The 17,194-nt window shown below is 50.2% G+C and overlaps 1 protein-coding gene across 2 annotated transcripts; it reads right to left on the minus strand.

Annotated features, from left to right (window-relative positions):
- Positions 1-9,263: 9,263 nt before the first annotated feature.
- PDP2 (pyruvate dehyrogenase phosphatase catalytic subunit 2) lies at positions 9,264-14,857 on the minus strand. Of its 2 annotated transcripts, none has more exons than XM_041772190.1 (2): positions 14,794-14,857; positions 9,264-12,942 (listed from the first exon to the last, which is right to left on the minus strand). In XM_041772190.1, exon 2 carries the CDS (start codon positions 12,886-12,888, stop codon positions 11,293-11,295), a length of 1,596 nt encoding a protein of 531 aa, XP_041628124.1. In that variant the 5' UTR covers positions 12,889-12,942; positions 14,794-14,857; the 3' UTR covers positions 9,264-11,292. The 2 variants fall into 2 exon arrangements, with proteins under 2 accessions (XP_041628124.1, XP_041628123.1); XM_041772189.1 differs by lacking the exon at positions 14,794-14,857 and adding an exon at positions 14,652-14,787.
- Between the last annotated feature and the right edge of the window lie 2,337 nt (positions 14,858-17,194).

The raw sequence follows: 17,194 nt of genomic DNA on the forward strand, positions 1-17,194 counted from the left end.
ATAGACACACACACACAGAGACAGAGACAGAGACACACACACACACACACACACACACACAGGCAGAGGGAGAAGCAGGCCCCATGCTGGGAGCCCGATAAGGGACTGGATCCTGGGTTTCCAGGATCACCCTCCCCCCCAAAGGTAGGCGCTCAACCACTGAGCCACCCAGACGTCCCTACAGTAACATTTTTTATCAGTTTTCCTTCTAGCCTTTTTTTTGTTGTTGTTATGTTGCTGAGTTCAGCAACCTACACACCTGGTTTCAGCAGAAAGGAGCCCCTCTGACTCGGCTGGGGTGCCCCCCTCTGTGTATTCTGGACCCCTGAGATCGTACATGACCTTTCAGAATGTCTGTGGTATGCCCATGGCTTCTGTCATCTCAAATGCCATCGACCCCTACTCCATAGGATTTCAGGGCCCCAGATTCCAAAAATCAGGTTCTAGATGCTGGATCCCCAGATGGCTCCTGCACCTGGATTCTGGAACCCTCTGGCTGGAACCTAAGGAAATGGGCTTGTTTCTATAGTTAGACATGAAGAAATTTCCAGCTGTTCAAGTGCAGAAGATTTGACAATGGGTCATGAGGAGAAATGAAGATGCTCTTGGCCTCCTGGTCATGGTGGGGGCAGGGAGGAGTGGTGTGGACTGCCAAGAAGACGGGAAGAGCAGATGGGGTAGAAAGCCAGATTCTGGGAAGTGGCTGGGAAGGGAGAGAAAGGGAGAGTGGCTAAGCCAGGCTTCCCACTTCCCTTCTGGGGACATTTCCCAGCAGGGCAGCAAGGTCAGCTAGGGCTGGGGGTCAGATGTTCCACCCTCACCCCAAGTGGTTTCCTGCACAAGGTGAGACTTCCTTGTTACCCGAAGGACAAAAATAGGTCCCAGGTGATGGCCAGTGATCCATGCCCAGAACCACCAGGGTTATTCTGAGAGTGGTAGGCACAGAGCCAGGCCGGGCTTGGTCAAGTGGGACTCAGCTAGAAGTGGCATCCTTGGCCTGTGGGCTCACCCTGCCCTTTCAGGAATCCTGAATGGGGTGTGGGGACTGGAGCCATCTGCAGGCCGACCCTTGCTGGGTAGGCTTCGAATCCTGTGTGACCTTGGGCAAGCCACTTGGCATCTCCAAGCATCAGTGTCCTTGTCGAATGATAAGGACCTTGATCACTACCTCTCAGGGTAGTTGAGACAACTCTGTGAAGCTGACAGATGGTGCTCAATAGATGTGGGAATCTGCATTTTGGCTCTCCCAAAGCACAAGCCCAGGGGTCAAGAAAAGGCAAGGGCCTTGTCTGCATAGCCCAGCCGCCATGGGCCTCGTACCCACACATCTGAAGGAGTCAGAGTCAAACACAAAAGCTTGGAAGGGCTTGTGGGGATTTTCCAGGAAAAACTCAATCTAGCTGGAGAATTCCATTCCCAACCCTGCACCCAGGGCTTGGGCTAAGGAGGGGATGCCCTGGCTCATTCTGGTTCTGTCCAGCTCCTGCTTCTTGCCTGCAAAGCCCAAGCCAGGGTGCCTCCAACCATAATTTTTGCTGTTTGCCTTGGAGAGTGAAGGGCCTGAGGCCCTGAGGTCCCACTCAAGGCCCTGGGACAGGACAGTGCTGGGCTCACAGCTGTCCTCCCCTGACCCCTCATCCCTCTTGGGGATCCAGCATGTCCTAGCATTTTTCCCTGGAGCCAGTTCTTGCCCTCAGAGTTATCCCCCAATGGGCACGGAGCAGCCAGTGTGGTGGACTCTGACTTGGGGAGAGATGGCACTTGACCCAGCTCAGGGGGTGGGAGTTGACAAAGTCAGGCCCGAGTAGGGAAGGGTAGCCAGGCTGGGACGAGTGCCTGGGCAGAAGCTCAGAGGACTGGGACATGCTGTGACATTACTGTGACATTTCCATGAGGCGGGAGGTTTGAGGGAGTCTGTTGGACCAGGGTGGGAATGGAGCTGAACTCAGTTATTTGCTGAGCTGGAATTGGACCCCGGTTACTTTCCCAGGACTCTTCCTTCACAGCCACCCCCACCAGGGTTTTCCCTGGGTTTGGCCAGGAACTGGGGTGGGGGCAGGGTCCTCTCCGTGGGGAGGGCCAGGCTGGCAAATAGGAATCTCAAGATAAAACAGGGTGTTACAGCTGGGCGCAAGGGGACCAGGTGCAGCTTGCCACCAGGTGGCCACACTCTGGGATATTTCTGAACCCACAGAATCACTTTCTGCCCACAAAGACCCCCCGGGAGTTACAGAGCACCCGGGTCTCCTGGAAGCAAAGCTTTTGGAGGCTCCCAGCAGGGCCCTGGGTACCCCCTGGGGACCAGTCTGTCATTTTATCTCAACTTCAGCCTAGCACCTGTCCCCTAACCAGCTTCAGCCACCATCTCCACCCCTGCGGAGGGGAATATGGCTCCCCTCCACCCTGCAGGCTGGCGCCAAGGTTTATGAGCCAGTGCAGAAGCCTCTGAGAGCCATACGGGTGGAAAAAGTTACCCGGTTCTAAATCAGCCAGCCTCTGGGTGATCTCATCCCCTTCCCAATATAGTCACAGTCCCCTCCTCCACTGCCAGCCCCTGGCCCGTGGGCTAAGTCACGAGGGAGCTGGTGGAGGGGTGTGTGTGAGGGCTGGGGGGAAGGCTTCCAACTTGGGGTCACACTGTACATACTCTTTCATGAGGGGATTTCCCACCCCCCACTTACAGTATTTACATTTAGCAATTTCCTGTCTAATGATAAAGATCTTTCACCATCACTTTTTTCACTGTCACTTTAAAGTCCACCAGAATCTTTTGTCCAGTATGTTGGGCAAGGACATGTCAGCGGTATCCACTTTCTCTTTCTTACCAACACCAGTGCTGTGGCCATATTTGTCCGCCCCCCAGGCAGCAGAAGCTGCCGGCTTCTCTCTCTCTCTCTCTCTCTCTCTCTCTCTCTGATGTCTTCTGACAGGTGCCAGGCAGGAAAGCAGGTTTTACTGTGTGGCTGAAGAGCCCTGGCTCTCCCCCAAGCCAGAGGTGCCAAGCCAGGGCAGGGAGGGGGATCAGAGACCAGTCCAGGGCCACGAGGTCAGGAGAGCAGGGCAGCCTGTGATCTGCCGGTGCCTCCTGCCCACTGGAGGCAAGCAGCTCCTCCCCCAGTTTCCACCTGCTCTTGCCCTCCCGACCCCAGGCTGGCTGGGGACACAAGTGAAGGCCACACACACAGTGTCCTGTGTTGCATCCCCACCGCCCCAGCCCAGGCCGAAGCAGAGGCCTGGCCTCAGGGTGGGATCCCTCACGGTCCATCCAGGGCGCATCTTGCCAAATGTTCCTCTGGCTTCTGCTAGAATGCTTCCACGGACAAAAACAGCTCACCGCTTCCTGCTAGGCTTTAACTCAAGGGAGCAGATAGGGCATTTTTAAAAAAATCAGATGAATAGACATTCAACAGAATCGCATGATTGCTTAGGCAATCACATGAAAGCAAAGAGGAAGTTTTGTAGTCAGATACCAGAGTTCAAAACTCAGCTCCACATTTACTAGTTTTGCGACCTTGAACACTTCAGTTCACTTTCCAGGCTCAGTTTCACCACCTGTAAAGTGCTTCATATGGTTGTGAGATTTATTATGAGGGATTGGTTCATGTGCTTATGGAAGCTGAGAAGTCCCACGCTCTGCCCTCTGCAAGCTGGAAGCCAAGAAAACCAGTGGTGTAAGTTCCAGTCATAGTCCACAGGTCCGAGAACCAGGAGCACCGGATGTCCAAGAGCAGAAGATGAATGTCCTGGCTGAACAGACAGTGCATTTTTCTCTTCTCTCTGCCTTTTTGTACTATTCCAGCCCTGGGTGGACCGGGACCACCGACTTTTTCACTCAGTCTACTGCTCCAAATGCTAATCTCTTTGGGAAACACCTTCATAGACACACCCAGGAGGAATGTTTTACCAGCTTTCTGGGCATCCCTTGGCCAAGTCAGGTTAGCACATAAAATTAACCATCGCAACCCTCTATCAAGTTACCAGTTACCAAGATTCCTCTGTACACTAACGTCAATCCCCAGTGTCACAGTTCCTAAGTTCAGCCCAGGTTCAAGAGGAGGAGAATTAGACCCCACACCTTGGTGGCAGGAGCAGCGAAGAATCTGTGATCATCCTTAAAATTCTAAAAAAAAAAAAAAAAAAAAAAGTATTTTATATAAAAATAAATAAATAAAAAAAATTAAAATTAAATAATAAAATAAAAATAAAATAAAATAAAATTCTAACAAGAAGCAAAAGGTGTGTGTGTGTATGGGTGGAGGGGTGTTCCAGACTCCCTCCCAGGGGTGACCAGGGGGCAGCCTGCACTTGGAAGAGGTGACCTTGCCTTGTGGAGGAAAGACCTCTTTCTCTTCTCTCATTCCTTTCTTCCCGTGTGCTTGAGGGTCCTGGGGAGGAGTTGGAGAAAGCTGGGGAGGATTCTGAGCTTTCTTCCAAGGGTCAAGGGATATCTGGAAGGTACATAATATTTGAGTCTGACCAAGACCACTCTGGCTGCTGCGTGCCGGGTGGAGTTGACTGGAGGGGGCTGTTGTTTGGGGGTGGGGTGGTTTGGACCGCCCTTGGGGCCGGGGCAGGGGATGGGGCAGGAGGAAGTAGACTCCAGAGCTACTGGGAGGCTGGCTGTGGTGGCTGGCTCCACGGAGCAGGAAGAGGACGTGGGAAGGGTTCAGAGGTGTGGGGCAGTCCACAGAGGGAGCACACACATTGGGGGAGCCTGGACGAGGGGGCAATGCCCCCCCATACACCCCTAGAGCCCACCACCTGGCCCTGGCTGTTTGGGACTTCCGCAGCCCCGTTCCCATAAAGCAAGGCTGAGTGATCACAGGACGGGGTCCTCCCACCCTGCACTCATTCCAGCCCCAGGGTGGGGCCAGGGACTGGTGAGGCTCCCTGAAGGGTGTCCCAGGCTGCAGGCCCCGGGAGCCCCTGCTCTGGCAGGGCTGTGCCTCAGGGTCTCCTCTCTGAATACTGTCCTCCCACTCATTCCAGCAGCAGCTGGCACAGCGTGGCTGGATGGTGACATCTAGAGGCAGCCTCCTGTCTCACGTTGCTTCTCTGCAGAATTCTGCAGCGAAGGGCCTGGACTGGTGGTGCCAGCAGAGGGCTCCCCATTAGTGTTCCCACCATGTCATCTTCAGGACTGAGTGACCAAGCCACCAGGCAGAGCTCAGAAAAGACCCAGCTCCTCTGTCCCTCCATGCCAAAGCCCAGCTTGGAGTCAGCAGAGCCCCTGGAGCCCCACGTGAACCTATGGATACCCTCCCTCCCACAAGCCAAGGACATGTGGGCTTGATGACATTCCCCTATCCCCTACCCATTGTGCCACTTTATTTCAGAGGAAGGGTCATCCCAGCCCTTCAGCCAGCCTCTTCTCACAGAGCCAGCCCCTCACCTCCACCTCACCATCCAGGCCCATCCTGTGTCCTGAGTCCCAAGTGAGAATCCCTCATCTCTCCTTAGAGATGCTTTTTAAAACCACTTGTTCAGGGATCCCCGGGGGGCTCAGTGGTTTACCGCCACCTTCAGCTCAGGTTGTGATCCTGGAGACCCGGGATCGAGTCCCACATCAGGCTCCCTGCATGGAGCCTGCTTCTCCCTCTGTCTGTGTCTCTGCCTCCCTCTCTCTCTCTCTCTTGAATAAATAAATAAAATTAAAAAAAAACCACTTGTTCATGTCCATCTATCCACACCCAGAGCTTTTCTGGTACTAGACACTCCTTACCCCTTTCCTTATACCTTTTCACACCACGCTCACAGTTTGCCTACTACTTCTCTGACCTCTCTGTGGATGGTTCCTCTTCATCTGCTCCCCCCTTAATCATCCATCTATCCACCCACCCCTACCTTCCTTGTTCATTCAAGGACAGGGGGCAGGCCTGATGTTACAGGAACAGAGTGGGGAGGAGAAAAACAAGGACAAATGCCCCAAAGCACCTGGTTGTAACCCTGCAAGGAAAGTGAAGGGATTGGGGTGGGATCTGCTGTGCTGCTCCCCCCATACATCTCCAGGCTGATGAAGAGCAAGCCATGCCCACAGTCCTTTCTGAGGTCGCTCCATGGCCTTGCTCACTCTCCTATCCCTGGAGACCATCCCATGGTGTCCGCCTTGCATCCAGCCACATTTGGCCACCTCCCCCTCAGCCGTCACTGCACTCTCATCCCTGCTTCCATAAACATCCCAGAGCCCATCCCCAGACCCACAGGATTGGACCCTGTGCTTCACTCCCCTTGCTCCTTTCCCTGCACTGGCCCGTCCCATCACCAGGGTGCCCAGTGTCACATCTCTCAGCCCCCTACCACCGGAAGGGGCCATCCCTGGATACCTCTGGGTACCTGGGCCAGGGCACACAAGAGCCAGAAGAGAAATACTTCGCGCAAGGATTGATGATTTCTCGTTTGTGCAGGGAGGACTGGGCAGAGGAGCAGTTGGTAGCAGACATTCTTTCTGTTTATCTGCTGTAGGGAGGACAAGGTTGGACAAGTGAGGGCTTTCCAGAATCCTGGAAAGGCAGAAGAGTTAAGAGCAGGTTTTGGGAGATCCCTCCACACACCACTTTTCCAGGCATGAGGGAAAGTAATGTGTTCTGGCCTACTTATCTCCTTTGTTCCTCTCAGCCAGGCAGTTTCCCATATAGAATGGATAAGGTCAGGAGCTAGTGGAACAAAGACACTCTGACCCATAGAAAGCCAGTAAAGATTCACCCATTCCAGAAGGAGCTGCTTGGAGCACCAGCCACCCACGATTCAGAGGGCCATCAGCCTGGGAAACCACTGTAGGGCATTTCATAGCATCAAGTTAAACAAAAACAAAAACTCTAGATATGAAAGAAACAGCATAAATTTATTTCTTCCCCCTGGAAGGAGTCCAAAGAGCTCAATTTCTAAAATTTAATTCTCCATTTCCCTTGTATTTTTTTTTCCTTGTATTTTTATCGTGTTCCAAAATGATGGGATATTGGAACGCATGTGTTAAGTATATCTAGCTTCTTTTCAGCACCACCTACTTCTCCATCCCATCCCCACCCACCCTGGGCCAAAACTGTACAATGAAAGGGTTTTCATGCATTATGTTCATGCATTATGTTCCCAATACTGGGGCCAGTATTGGGACAAGAGGATGGACAGTGGACTTAGCTCAAATCTTGCCCTACCACTGTGTCAGCGGCATCTTTTTCAGTTTTGGGGCTTGTTTTACGATATCAAAGAGGGAAATAGCTCCTCCTATTATCTCCATCAGACCTCAGACACTCCCTTTTCCATGTTTCCCTCCCCCAAATCTGCTCCTCTTCAAGGCCAGACCAACCACCCTAGCCCACAAAGTGTAAATGACTTAGTAGTTGGATTGCATATTAAGAAGCACCCATAGGGGCAGTCCTTAGGCCCTTTATCTCTCCAGATGTGGGGTGATAGAGTTCAGGTTCTGAGGGTGAGGTGGAGGGGGGGTTTCTTCAACCCTGGAGGGACATGTCCTGGAACATGTCCCCTAAAGCTGGCTCTGCATTTAACACAAGCTGGTTTTGTAAGCTCAGTTAAATAATATGAACCCCAGCAGGCCTTGGCACGGTGTGTGCAGACCCTCACAACAAAACCCTTCACTTCCTTTTCCTTCACTTCAGGTCCACGCACACACGCTTAACACTGAATGAGGACTTCCTGTGTGGTCAGCAGCCATCACAAACTTGTAGAGAAAACTTCTTTAGGGCGAGGAACCTTGAATAGATTAAAATCTTTCATGGCTAGGTAAAGGTGGTGAAATAAAGACTGGTCTAATCTAGTACTCTAAGGACTTAAAGAAATTAATATTCAAACCAAAAGAAACCAAATTTCATTTTGCCTCTTTTATTTAAAGTTTCATTTAAATATCTCTAATAGTCAGAAAATCATTGTCAAATAAGAACATTGCTATACAGCTTAAAATACAAATGTCAGCAAATATTAATGAACATGGTTAATAATTTTTCCAAGTAAATGCTTGATAAGAAATATTTTCCAGGAAGCAAGTTAAACATCAGCTGCCCCAGGTATAGGGGACAGAGCTTCAGCCTGTTTAGGAAATGGTGGCACAGCAGCCCATGTTCCCTCCTCAGTGATACACAAGGTGGCTTGCGTGACAATTGTACTGCCAGCCTTCATAGCCCAGCTCCAAAGCTACACTGGGGCTTCTTCTGCCAGAGGAAGGAGTCATATACAGAGACAAATGCACCACTTTAAGACGAAGCTAGGATGGCTCCATTCCAGCATACTCTGGTTTAGTCTGGAAGTGAAGGCCTCCCAAGAACTGTCAAATGAAAGATAGGTTACCAGGAACTGATGGACAATAGAGTCAAGCCAGACTCATTCTGAACACATTTTCTTGTTCCCTACAATTCGTTATTCTCTTCTTTAGCTGACTCAAGTTCAAGCTGTTTATATTTCACTTATGCACAGAAGGTGCCAGCTCAATTGCGTCTAACCTGAACTTTTACCCAGCGTGTCCAATGCTAAAGATCTTTTAGGCCAATCATACTTCTGGGAAAACAATGTTTATATATTAACATATCTCAAAGTTCACATTTTCATTATAACAAAAACAGTTTCTAAAAAATAACAAATGAGCTTTAAGTTACAAATAATATCTCAGAAAACTGAATCTAACTCTTGACCTAGCATACTAGTTTTGAATTTAGAACTAATACTATCTTCTCTATCCATTTTGGCTAATCCCCAGAATCAGCAGAGCTGTGTTATTTATACATAAAATAGTATCTATATTATGCCAATATTATCAAAGCTTCTTACCTAAACTAATACACAATTTAAATAATCAAAGCATATTTTATTCAAGTTACATCCAAAATATTAAATGGTCAATCTTATTTTTTAGTTCGTTTTGAAGGTCTCAATATTGAAGTCTTTTTTTTTTAAAGATTTTATTTATTTATTTATTTATTTATTTATTTATTTATTTATTTATGAGAGACACAGAAAGAGAGGCAGAGACACAGGCAGAGGGAGAAGCAGGCTCCCTGCAGGGAGCTCAATGCAGGACTCGATCCCAGGACCCTGGGATCACAATCTGAGTTGAAGGCAGACGCTCAACCACTGGGCCACCCAGGCGACCCTCAATATTGAAAGCTTTACATAAAAGAAATGATAGATGCTTTAGAAGACTGACAAATCCTACCAACCCCTCTCAAATTCCAGCGTCCTCACACACTAGCCCATGTGTCTCAGAAAGGCCAATGACACCAGAGATGGGGTCAAGGAGTCAGACATGCTGGGGCTTAACCAGGAGACTTCTTGGAGCATTCAGGGAAAGAGCTGAGAGTTCACAGTGGAAAAAGGCAGACAATAAACCGAACCTTCTTTCATCTTGATATACCAATTAGAAAGCAGGAAAATTTTTGGGGAGAGAAAAAACACAGATATGCTTGAAGAAGCAGGCGGGAAGTCTGTATTCTTTCAGCTGTCCCATGAGTTACTGAATCAGATGCATTTTATGACCTACGCGAGGCTCCCCAACAGGATTCAGACACTGTAATCCCGGTAAATGCTCCAAGGGTACGCCATGCCAGAGTTTACCTGGCATCAAGAACAAAGAATGTCAGACAAGCAGTCTTCAGCGCTAGCAACAAACTTCCATGCAAGCACCAATAGTAATGATTCACGTTTTATTTCTCAGTTAGGATCTAGATCAAAAGGAACACTAATGGTTTCAGAATAAAAAGACCAAGGCTGAAGTGCTCAGAGTAGAGATGAAGCCCCTCTCACTAAACAGTTACACCAGAAAACAGACAGGGGAATGTCCCCAGGCTAGAAGTACCCCAACACGGGAATGAATGTCACCAAGACATGGAAAGTCAAACTTCCTTTTCTTCCCGTGGATGGCACACGGTGGTGAGATGAGAAGGATCAACTAACATAGTGCAGAAGACAGAAATGTCAGCTTTGTGGGATTGTATTTGTGTTTCCATTTAGGGACACATTTCCTGTTGTTTAAATGCCATCACAATTCACGAGAACATGAAATTCATTCCCTGAGTAAGGGTGCACGTGGTTTAATTTGAAATAAACACAAAGATGTGCTGCCCACAGAAGCTATTACGGGTCACATTTTTATTTTTGCCCTGACTCCTATACTAAATATGGTCTGGTCCCCGAGTAGTAGTCGTAGTGGTTCAGGTCACAGTCTCAAAGCAAGTGTCCCACCTGACAAATCTCACTCTGCCTGCCCTCTTCGTCACTGCCTCTCAGGATGCACACGGGCAGCCCTGGTTAGTGACTTCTGAAGTCCTTCATGTTTTCACCTGTCCAAACTCGGGCTGAATCTTACGTCCACAACCCACCGCATCAGCCAGTCCTGCCCACACATCAGTCACAACTACCACACTACATGATGGATTACTCTTTCCCTGCCGCCATCTGAAGAGGGAGACTTCCTCCAGGACAGCACTGCACAGTCAGCAGCAGCAGAGGTAGGAGGATTAGGTGGAATTCACAGAACATTGAGGGGTATAATCAGAAAACCTAAGAGCTCTAAATAACCTCCCACCCAGAGGCTAGGCCCAAGAGGGTATTTCATTAATGCAGGGAAGGCCAGGAGTTAAGGCGTAGACTGAAGTTCCCTCCCAACATGGCTCAAGGTTCAAGGAGTGGGACACAGTGGAAGGGATCACAAGCCGCACAAGTGAATTCAGCTGGTCCAGAGGCCTAGCTGCCCCCCTCCCCAGCCACCTCCCTTCAGCTGAAAATCAAGACAAGTCATTCCAAGCATGCTTATAGCAGGCCCATTTGCAAGTCTGAGAACTCAATTTTAGAACTAAAACACAACTAGGATGCAGCATCACAAAATATTTGCACAAGTATAATCACAAGAGTTAGAATATTGCATAGAAAAGTATTCTAGAATATGCTTTGTAAACCTGTCTTAGTAACTTAAAAAATAAACAAAACTTCCCTTCATAGTCTAGACGTCCATGACTGTGAATTGAGGAAATTGCCAGGTTTGCAGATCTTGTGGCACAACCTCAGAAAATCCTGAAGTTCTTCATATTCTTAAACAATGATTAAATTTACCCATCGAAGGCTTACCAACAATGTTCTTATGCAGAAGAGGTGACCAACACATACGAGGACATGAAATCATTATTACTGCTTTTAAACCAAGGCTGGTTTTTTTTCTCATGTCATTTTGTTATTAAGCAAGCTACATCTGCCTGCCTTTTTACCAGTAAGGACTAAAGAGCCAGTTTTAGAGTAGGTGGAAATATCTTAGAAAAGCATTTAAGTTAATCTTGGGCATACAGGAGACTCTTAACCCCCCTTGTAATAGGCATCAATTGAGTCTGAGTTAAAATACACCACAGTGACAGTGATGTCATCCCTGTACATCCTTGCCAGGTCCTCTGGCAGTGTCAACATCGCTGTCAGCCGCTCCGGCTCCATCTCCCCATACTCATTGCTCCCTATGGCATGTCTGATCAGACGTGTGGCTGCGTTCTGGTCAGCTGCACGGAGCCCCTGGGCTTTCCTTTCCAGCAGCAGGCTCTGCATAAGGCCCAGGTTGGCAGGTCTCTGGGCCAGGTCTGGCTTGTGCCGACCTGCTTCAGCCAGGTGCTCCACCACCAGCCTCACTACTTCCTCATTGCCCAGGACGTCCCACAGGCCATCTGAGGCCAGCACAAGGAACTTATCCTGAGGGCGCAGCCGGTGGTAGGTGACCTCAGGCTCGGCGGTCAGGTAGGGTGGGGTATAGTAGTGTGGAGGGGTGAACTGGTAAATGTTGAGGGCCTCAGTGTCAAAGCCCCTCTCCAGGACACTGCGCTGCAGCTCTTTACTCCACTTCAGCTGGACATCCCCAAAGGCCCTGCAGGGCATGAGGACGCCCAGCAGCCTGTTGTCCATTATGACTGTCCTGTCCTCTGATTCAGGGTGCTCTCCCTTCAGCCGTGACAGCTCAGCTGGGTTCCAGGCATTGTGGTCACAGGTGAGGGGCAGACAAGACCACATGCCATTGTCCTCCTGGACCCCAAGGACAGCCCGACAGTCACCGGCGTTTGCCACGTGCAAGTGAACTCCATCAACATGGGCCACGCAAGCTGTTGCCCCAGAGAAGGCGACCTGGAGTGAAAGGTTCCTTGTCATCTCATCTTCCAGGGGGGCCTGGACTTCCAGCGAGATGTCAGAATCCAGTCTCTGGAAGGAGTACATTAATGCTTCCTTAATGTTGAGTGCCATTTCCATGTGCAAGTCAAGCAGCTCTTGCCAGTAGACTCGGAGGTGATCAAGATGCACTGATGTGACATCCTTGTAGATGCTGTCCCCTGGGTGCTTGAGCCAATGCAGGATGGGCAGCAGGGGCTTCATGCTTTCCATGGCTCCCTCCATCTGCTCCAGGGTCTGCTGGGACATCAGTGACACTGCCATGTAGTAGAAGAGCCTCTCACTCACTGCTTGAGCACACGCGTGGCCACCGTGACCATCAAAGATGCCAAACATCAGCCCATTGGTCTGCAGGCAAGAGGCGATACCTCGCCGGTCTTCCACTGGGGAATTGGCAGCCAGCTGGTTGCTCTCAAACCGTAACACCGAATTTGGGACTCCACTGACAAGGTCAAGAATCTTGTGGGCTGACTCTCCTGCTCGCAGCACTTCATTTACCTGCTCAGGGCTGAGCTGCAAGTGAAAATCATCTTCCTCTGTTGAAGTGTGTCTGTAGGCTTTCTGCAGAGCAGAGCCACTGCAAGGGCCAATGCTTTTTCTGGTGCCTAGTACCTGGGAAAAGAGTCTCAATCTTGATTCATTTCTATTTGAGGCACATCTTGAATATAAGCGTCTGCCCCCCTGTAATGTGGCAATGCTGTTCCTTGCAGAATTTTTTAAGATCCAGAAGGGCAAAGTACTTGACATTATGAAACTATACCAGCAAATGTGTTCCTTCAGCAAAAGGGGCTTTCTTTAAACCTGAAAATTAGAGAGTTAAAGAAAGCTCAAGTTTAATTTCTTAAAAACACTGACACATTTGCTACCATCCTAAACAAAAGTGATTTAAGATAAATTTTAAGAGTTGACTAAATTAAAAATACTTAAGTAAGTCTCCCTACCTCCATTACAACACATAAGTAACATTCCAGAAAATGGGGAAAATATGCTCTTCACTCCTAAAGAGCCACTGAAGGCTTTCCCACAGACCTCACTCATTCCTCACAGCGAACCCAGGGCCCCTCTTTTCTTTTTCTTCCCAAATCCTTTCCCTTGCCAGAGCCCGGTGTCTCGCTCCCATGTGCACTCTCCCCAGCAGACTGTGTTTATTTAAATATCTGCTTCTCCACCATTCTATAAGCTCCATGAATTCAGGAAGCTGGGCTCCCTTACTCAACAGTGGCTCTCCAGTGCCCAGCCTTATACGAGGCACACAACAGGCCCCCAAATACTGGCTAGATATAACATTTCCACGGGCCCAATAACACACCAGGTATGACAGTAGCTAACATCAGACATACTGTTTCACCTGCCTGAGCGCCAGTTGTCTGACATGATGAGGATACTAGCCCCATGAGGTTTTGTGAGGATTTAATGAAATATGACCCTTCTGCTCCCAAAGGTCATTGTTAGTTTTATCACTAGGTGACTCCTCTTATCATTCTGTAACATTTTTATATACTTGAAACCACAACTTACAATGTGGTTTCCTTTTTAGGAGCATTTTATTCATGATAAATACATTTCACGGGTGTGCATGGATCCCCATTTTGGCATAAAAATCTCAATTTACTTAACTGTTCTCTACTGTTGTAAAATTTAGAGGTCGTTTCCCCTGGCTAACATTTATGAAACACCAAACTGCACTGCCCTACACACCAACCTTTTTCTTACTTAGGCTTTAACCCACTTATTTCTCAAAGGCGCAATCAGTAGGTCAAAGGGTGTAAACTCATGTTGCCAAACTGATTTCCAAAAGGTTCACATTTGCCTCCACAAGGACATGAAGGGCACAGTTTCCTAACACCTTCAAGAGACTCTGGTGGTATTTTTTTCTTAGACAAAAAAAAAAAAAAAAAAAAAGCAAAAAAAAAAGCTGCTCTATTTTCTCGGGTGACCTCAGAGGAGCGTTTCCCACGTGTTCCTGGATTTCGTTCAGGAGCCCTGCCCTCGCAAACTGGTCTGCTGGGGGCACTGGGGGCTCAGACCTGAGGCCCGTCCTCCTGCCCCGGCCGGGCCCGCGGAACCTGGAGCAGGGGCGGTGGGTGACACCGACCGAGGGCGCCTGGCACCTCCCACCCCTCCCGGGCCCTGAAGAGAAACCAGGCAACAGGCCCGTCGCGAGGCGGTCGGCCCAGGCGGAATCCAGACGATTCGGGGTCCCTGAAGAAACCAAAGAGGCCCCGAGTTCAGGCCTCCGCCCCACAGCGTCCAGGGCGAGAGCGCCTGCCGTCCCCGGGCTCCACCAAGCCCGGCGCCGCCACATCCCCGAGCCCCAGCTTCCCAGCCTGCAAAACGGGAATTCGGTGGAGGGGCCGAGCTCCCGGGGGTGCTCCCGGGGCCGAGGCGGCTCGTGCGGACGCCCGGGGCCGACGCCAAGGGTCCTCGGCAAGTTCCAGAGCCCACGTGGCGCGCGCGCGTGGTGGGGTGACCGCGGCTGCCGGCCCGCCCCGCCCCGCCCCTCGCCTCACCTCGGCTCGGCTCTGCACCTCATCACCTGATCCAATCCAGCGGGCCGCGGAGGGCCGGACGCGGGCGACGCCCTGCGGGGCTGCAGGCGCCCCCATCCCGCGGTCGCCCCCTTCCCTACCTCGGACCTCCGCCCCCTCTCACCAGCTCGCGCCGCGGCCGCCGGTCCGTCCCGTCAGCTCCGCGCCTGCGCACACCGCCGCGGCCGCCGCCGCTCCCGCCTCCTCCCCTCCAGCGGCCCCTCGCGCGGGTCCAGCGGGAGAAGGAAGCGCCGCTCGCCAGCTCTTATTGGCTCACCCGCGGAGGCGGGCCCTTGACGGACGGCGGGGCTGCCCAATGGCTGAGGAGGACGAGAGGGCAGGCAGGGCGGGGGCGCGGATCCGCTTTCTCCCCACCCATCCCCTCCAGTCTCCTGGGCTCCGAGCGCGGTGGGCCGAGCAGGTGGGCCGAGCAGGTGGGCCGAGCAGGTGGGCCGCCCGCCCCGCGGGGCACTCAGGGGCCCGCGCCCGCACCACGTGGCCGCCCGCACCGCACACCCCAGACCGAGCGCCCCCTTCAATTCCTCATTGTTGGTAATACCTCGGGCTCCCTCCGTTGCTTCGCCCGCCAGTGCCGACCCCTCTCCCAGGCGCCACCGCCTTGAGGCCTCGTACGCATCCCGGCTAAACCGGCCCTTCCTCTCCTACCCTAACCCAGTAAGGGCCCACCGTTTAACCAGATAACCTGAATCAGCCTTCTGGGAGGTGTTTTGTTTTGTTTTAAGATTTATTTTAATTTGAAAGAGAGAGAGAGAGGGGGGCGAGGAAGAGAATCCCAAGCAGATTGGCGCTGAGCACGGGAGCCCGAGGTGGGGCTGGATCTCACAAGCCTGAGATCATGACCTGAGTGGAAACCGAGAGTCGAGGGCTTGACTCACTGAGCTACCCAGGCGCCCCCCAAGCCTGGGAGTCTTGACTGCTCCCTGTCTCTACGCCCTCCTCTGTTAGTTCTGTAATCCTGTTAATCTTATCTCCCAAGCATCTCTCCAATCCACACATTTGTCTCAGGCGACTTCACTGCCCTATTCCAATCCTCTCATCCGGTTTCCCTGCTTTCAACTTCCAATGTAGCAGCTCTTCCTTTATAGAACAGTCAGTGACCTTTCTAAAACTCAAATTCCTTCTCTAAAGTCTTCATTGGTTCCCCCAGGGACCATTGGGCCTGGGGGAAAAAAAAGACAATTACATTGGTCTGAAATTCCTTCTCTAAAGTCTTCATTGGTTCCCCCAGGGACCATTGGGCCTGGGGGAAAAAAAAGACAATTACATTGGTCTGATCACCGACAGTTACGAGAACCGGTTAGTGGTTGGTAGGTTGAGAAAGGCTGCGAACCAAGACACCAGATAATCACCTTGTGGGATTTCAGTTATCTCCTGCTTGTTTATTTTTTAAATTTTTATTTATTTTTAAGATTTTATTTGTTTATTCATGAGAGATAGAGAAAGAGGCAGAGACAAGGGCAGAGAGAGAAGCAGACTGCGGGGAGCTTGACTTGGGACTCCATCCCAGGACCCTGGGATCATGACCTGAGCCAAAGGCAGATGTTCAACCACTGAACCACCTAGGCACCCCATCCCCTGCTTGCTTATTAATGGCTTTGCTTGAGCTTTTCTACTAACTGTGGTAAGGCAAGTGCAGTCCTTCCCTAAAAGCAAAGAAAAACAGATGACCAGAAAGGCCACTTACAGTCCTGAAAATGTGGTCTTTGGGAAGGAAGATATGCTGGCTTACCTGGAGAGTACAGCCAGCCCAAGGACATGCCTACCATCAAACTGGACCCAAGGACGTGCCTACCATCAAACTGAACCTAAGGAAGTGTCTGCCATCAAACTGCTCCTGTCAGACTTGCTTCTGGTATGAATTTATACTGCCACTCACCCTTGGCCTTTTACAGAATTGTTACCAGTAAATCAGAACATGCATTATCTCTCTTCCTGGGTATGGAAGAGACAAGGCTATTTCAGACTGAAACTAAAAATAGCCCTAAACCATTCCAAAGAAATGGGTGCAATTTTGTTTTTATTTTTCATATACATGATCCATTGGGGGTGACAAAGGGGTGACCACTTATGGGTGCACAGAACTGGCTGTCCCCACCACACTTTTATGAGCAGAATAACATGACTCAGCTAAGTCTGAAACCACAGTTTTTCTAAGTTAGCACACACACACACACCAATTCCAAAATGAAAATATACCCTTGATGATTTTGTGTGCACTGGAACTTTCATTTAGGGCCGATAGCTAGCTCAGTCACTGACGTATGATGGCCAGCCCAAGAACTCCAGTGAGTCTCCCAGTGCTTCTTTGTCTCAAGGTCTTATAAGAAGGAAAAATGAAGGAAAAACGAAGGAAAAACGAAGGAAAAACGAAGGAAAAGGACTTATCTCTCCTTGAGAAAGGAAAAGTACCAGATCGGCTGTCATTTGCTTGCTGAGGAAATGTAAAAATATTCAGTTTCAGTTAAAACCAAAAGCAAATGTGAATTAAAATGAGATGTTGGTTT

The sequence above is a fragment of the Vulpes lagopus genome, chromosome 10, assembly GCF_018345385.1.
Source record: "Vulpes lagopus strain Blue_001 chromosome 10, ASM1834538v1, whole genome shotgun sequence".
In the NCBI taxonomy this organism is placed as follows: domain Eukaryota; kingdom Metazoa; phylum Chordata; class Mammalia; order Carnivora; family Canidae; genus Vulpes; species Vulpes lagopus.

What these genes read in the sequence shown, in the direction of transcription:
- PDP2 (XM_041772190.1), bottom strand. Translation starts at nt 12,888, where the DNA reads ATGTCAAGTACTTTGCCCTTCTGGATCTTAAAAAATTCTGCAAGGAAC.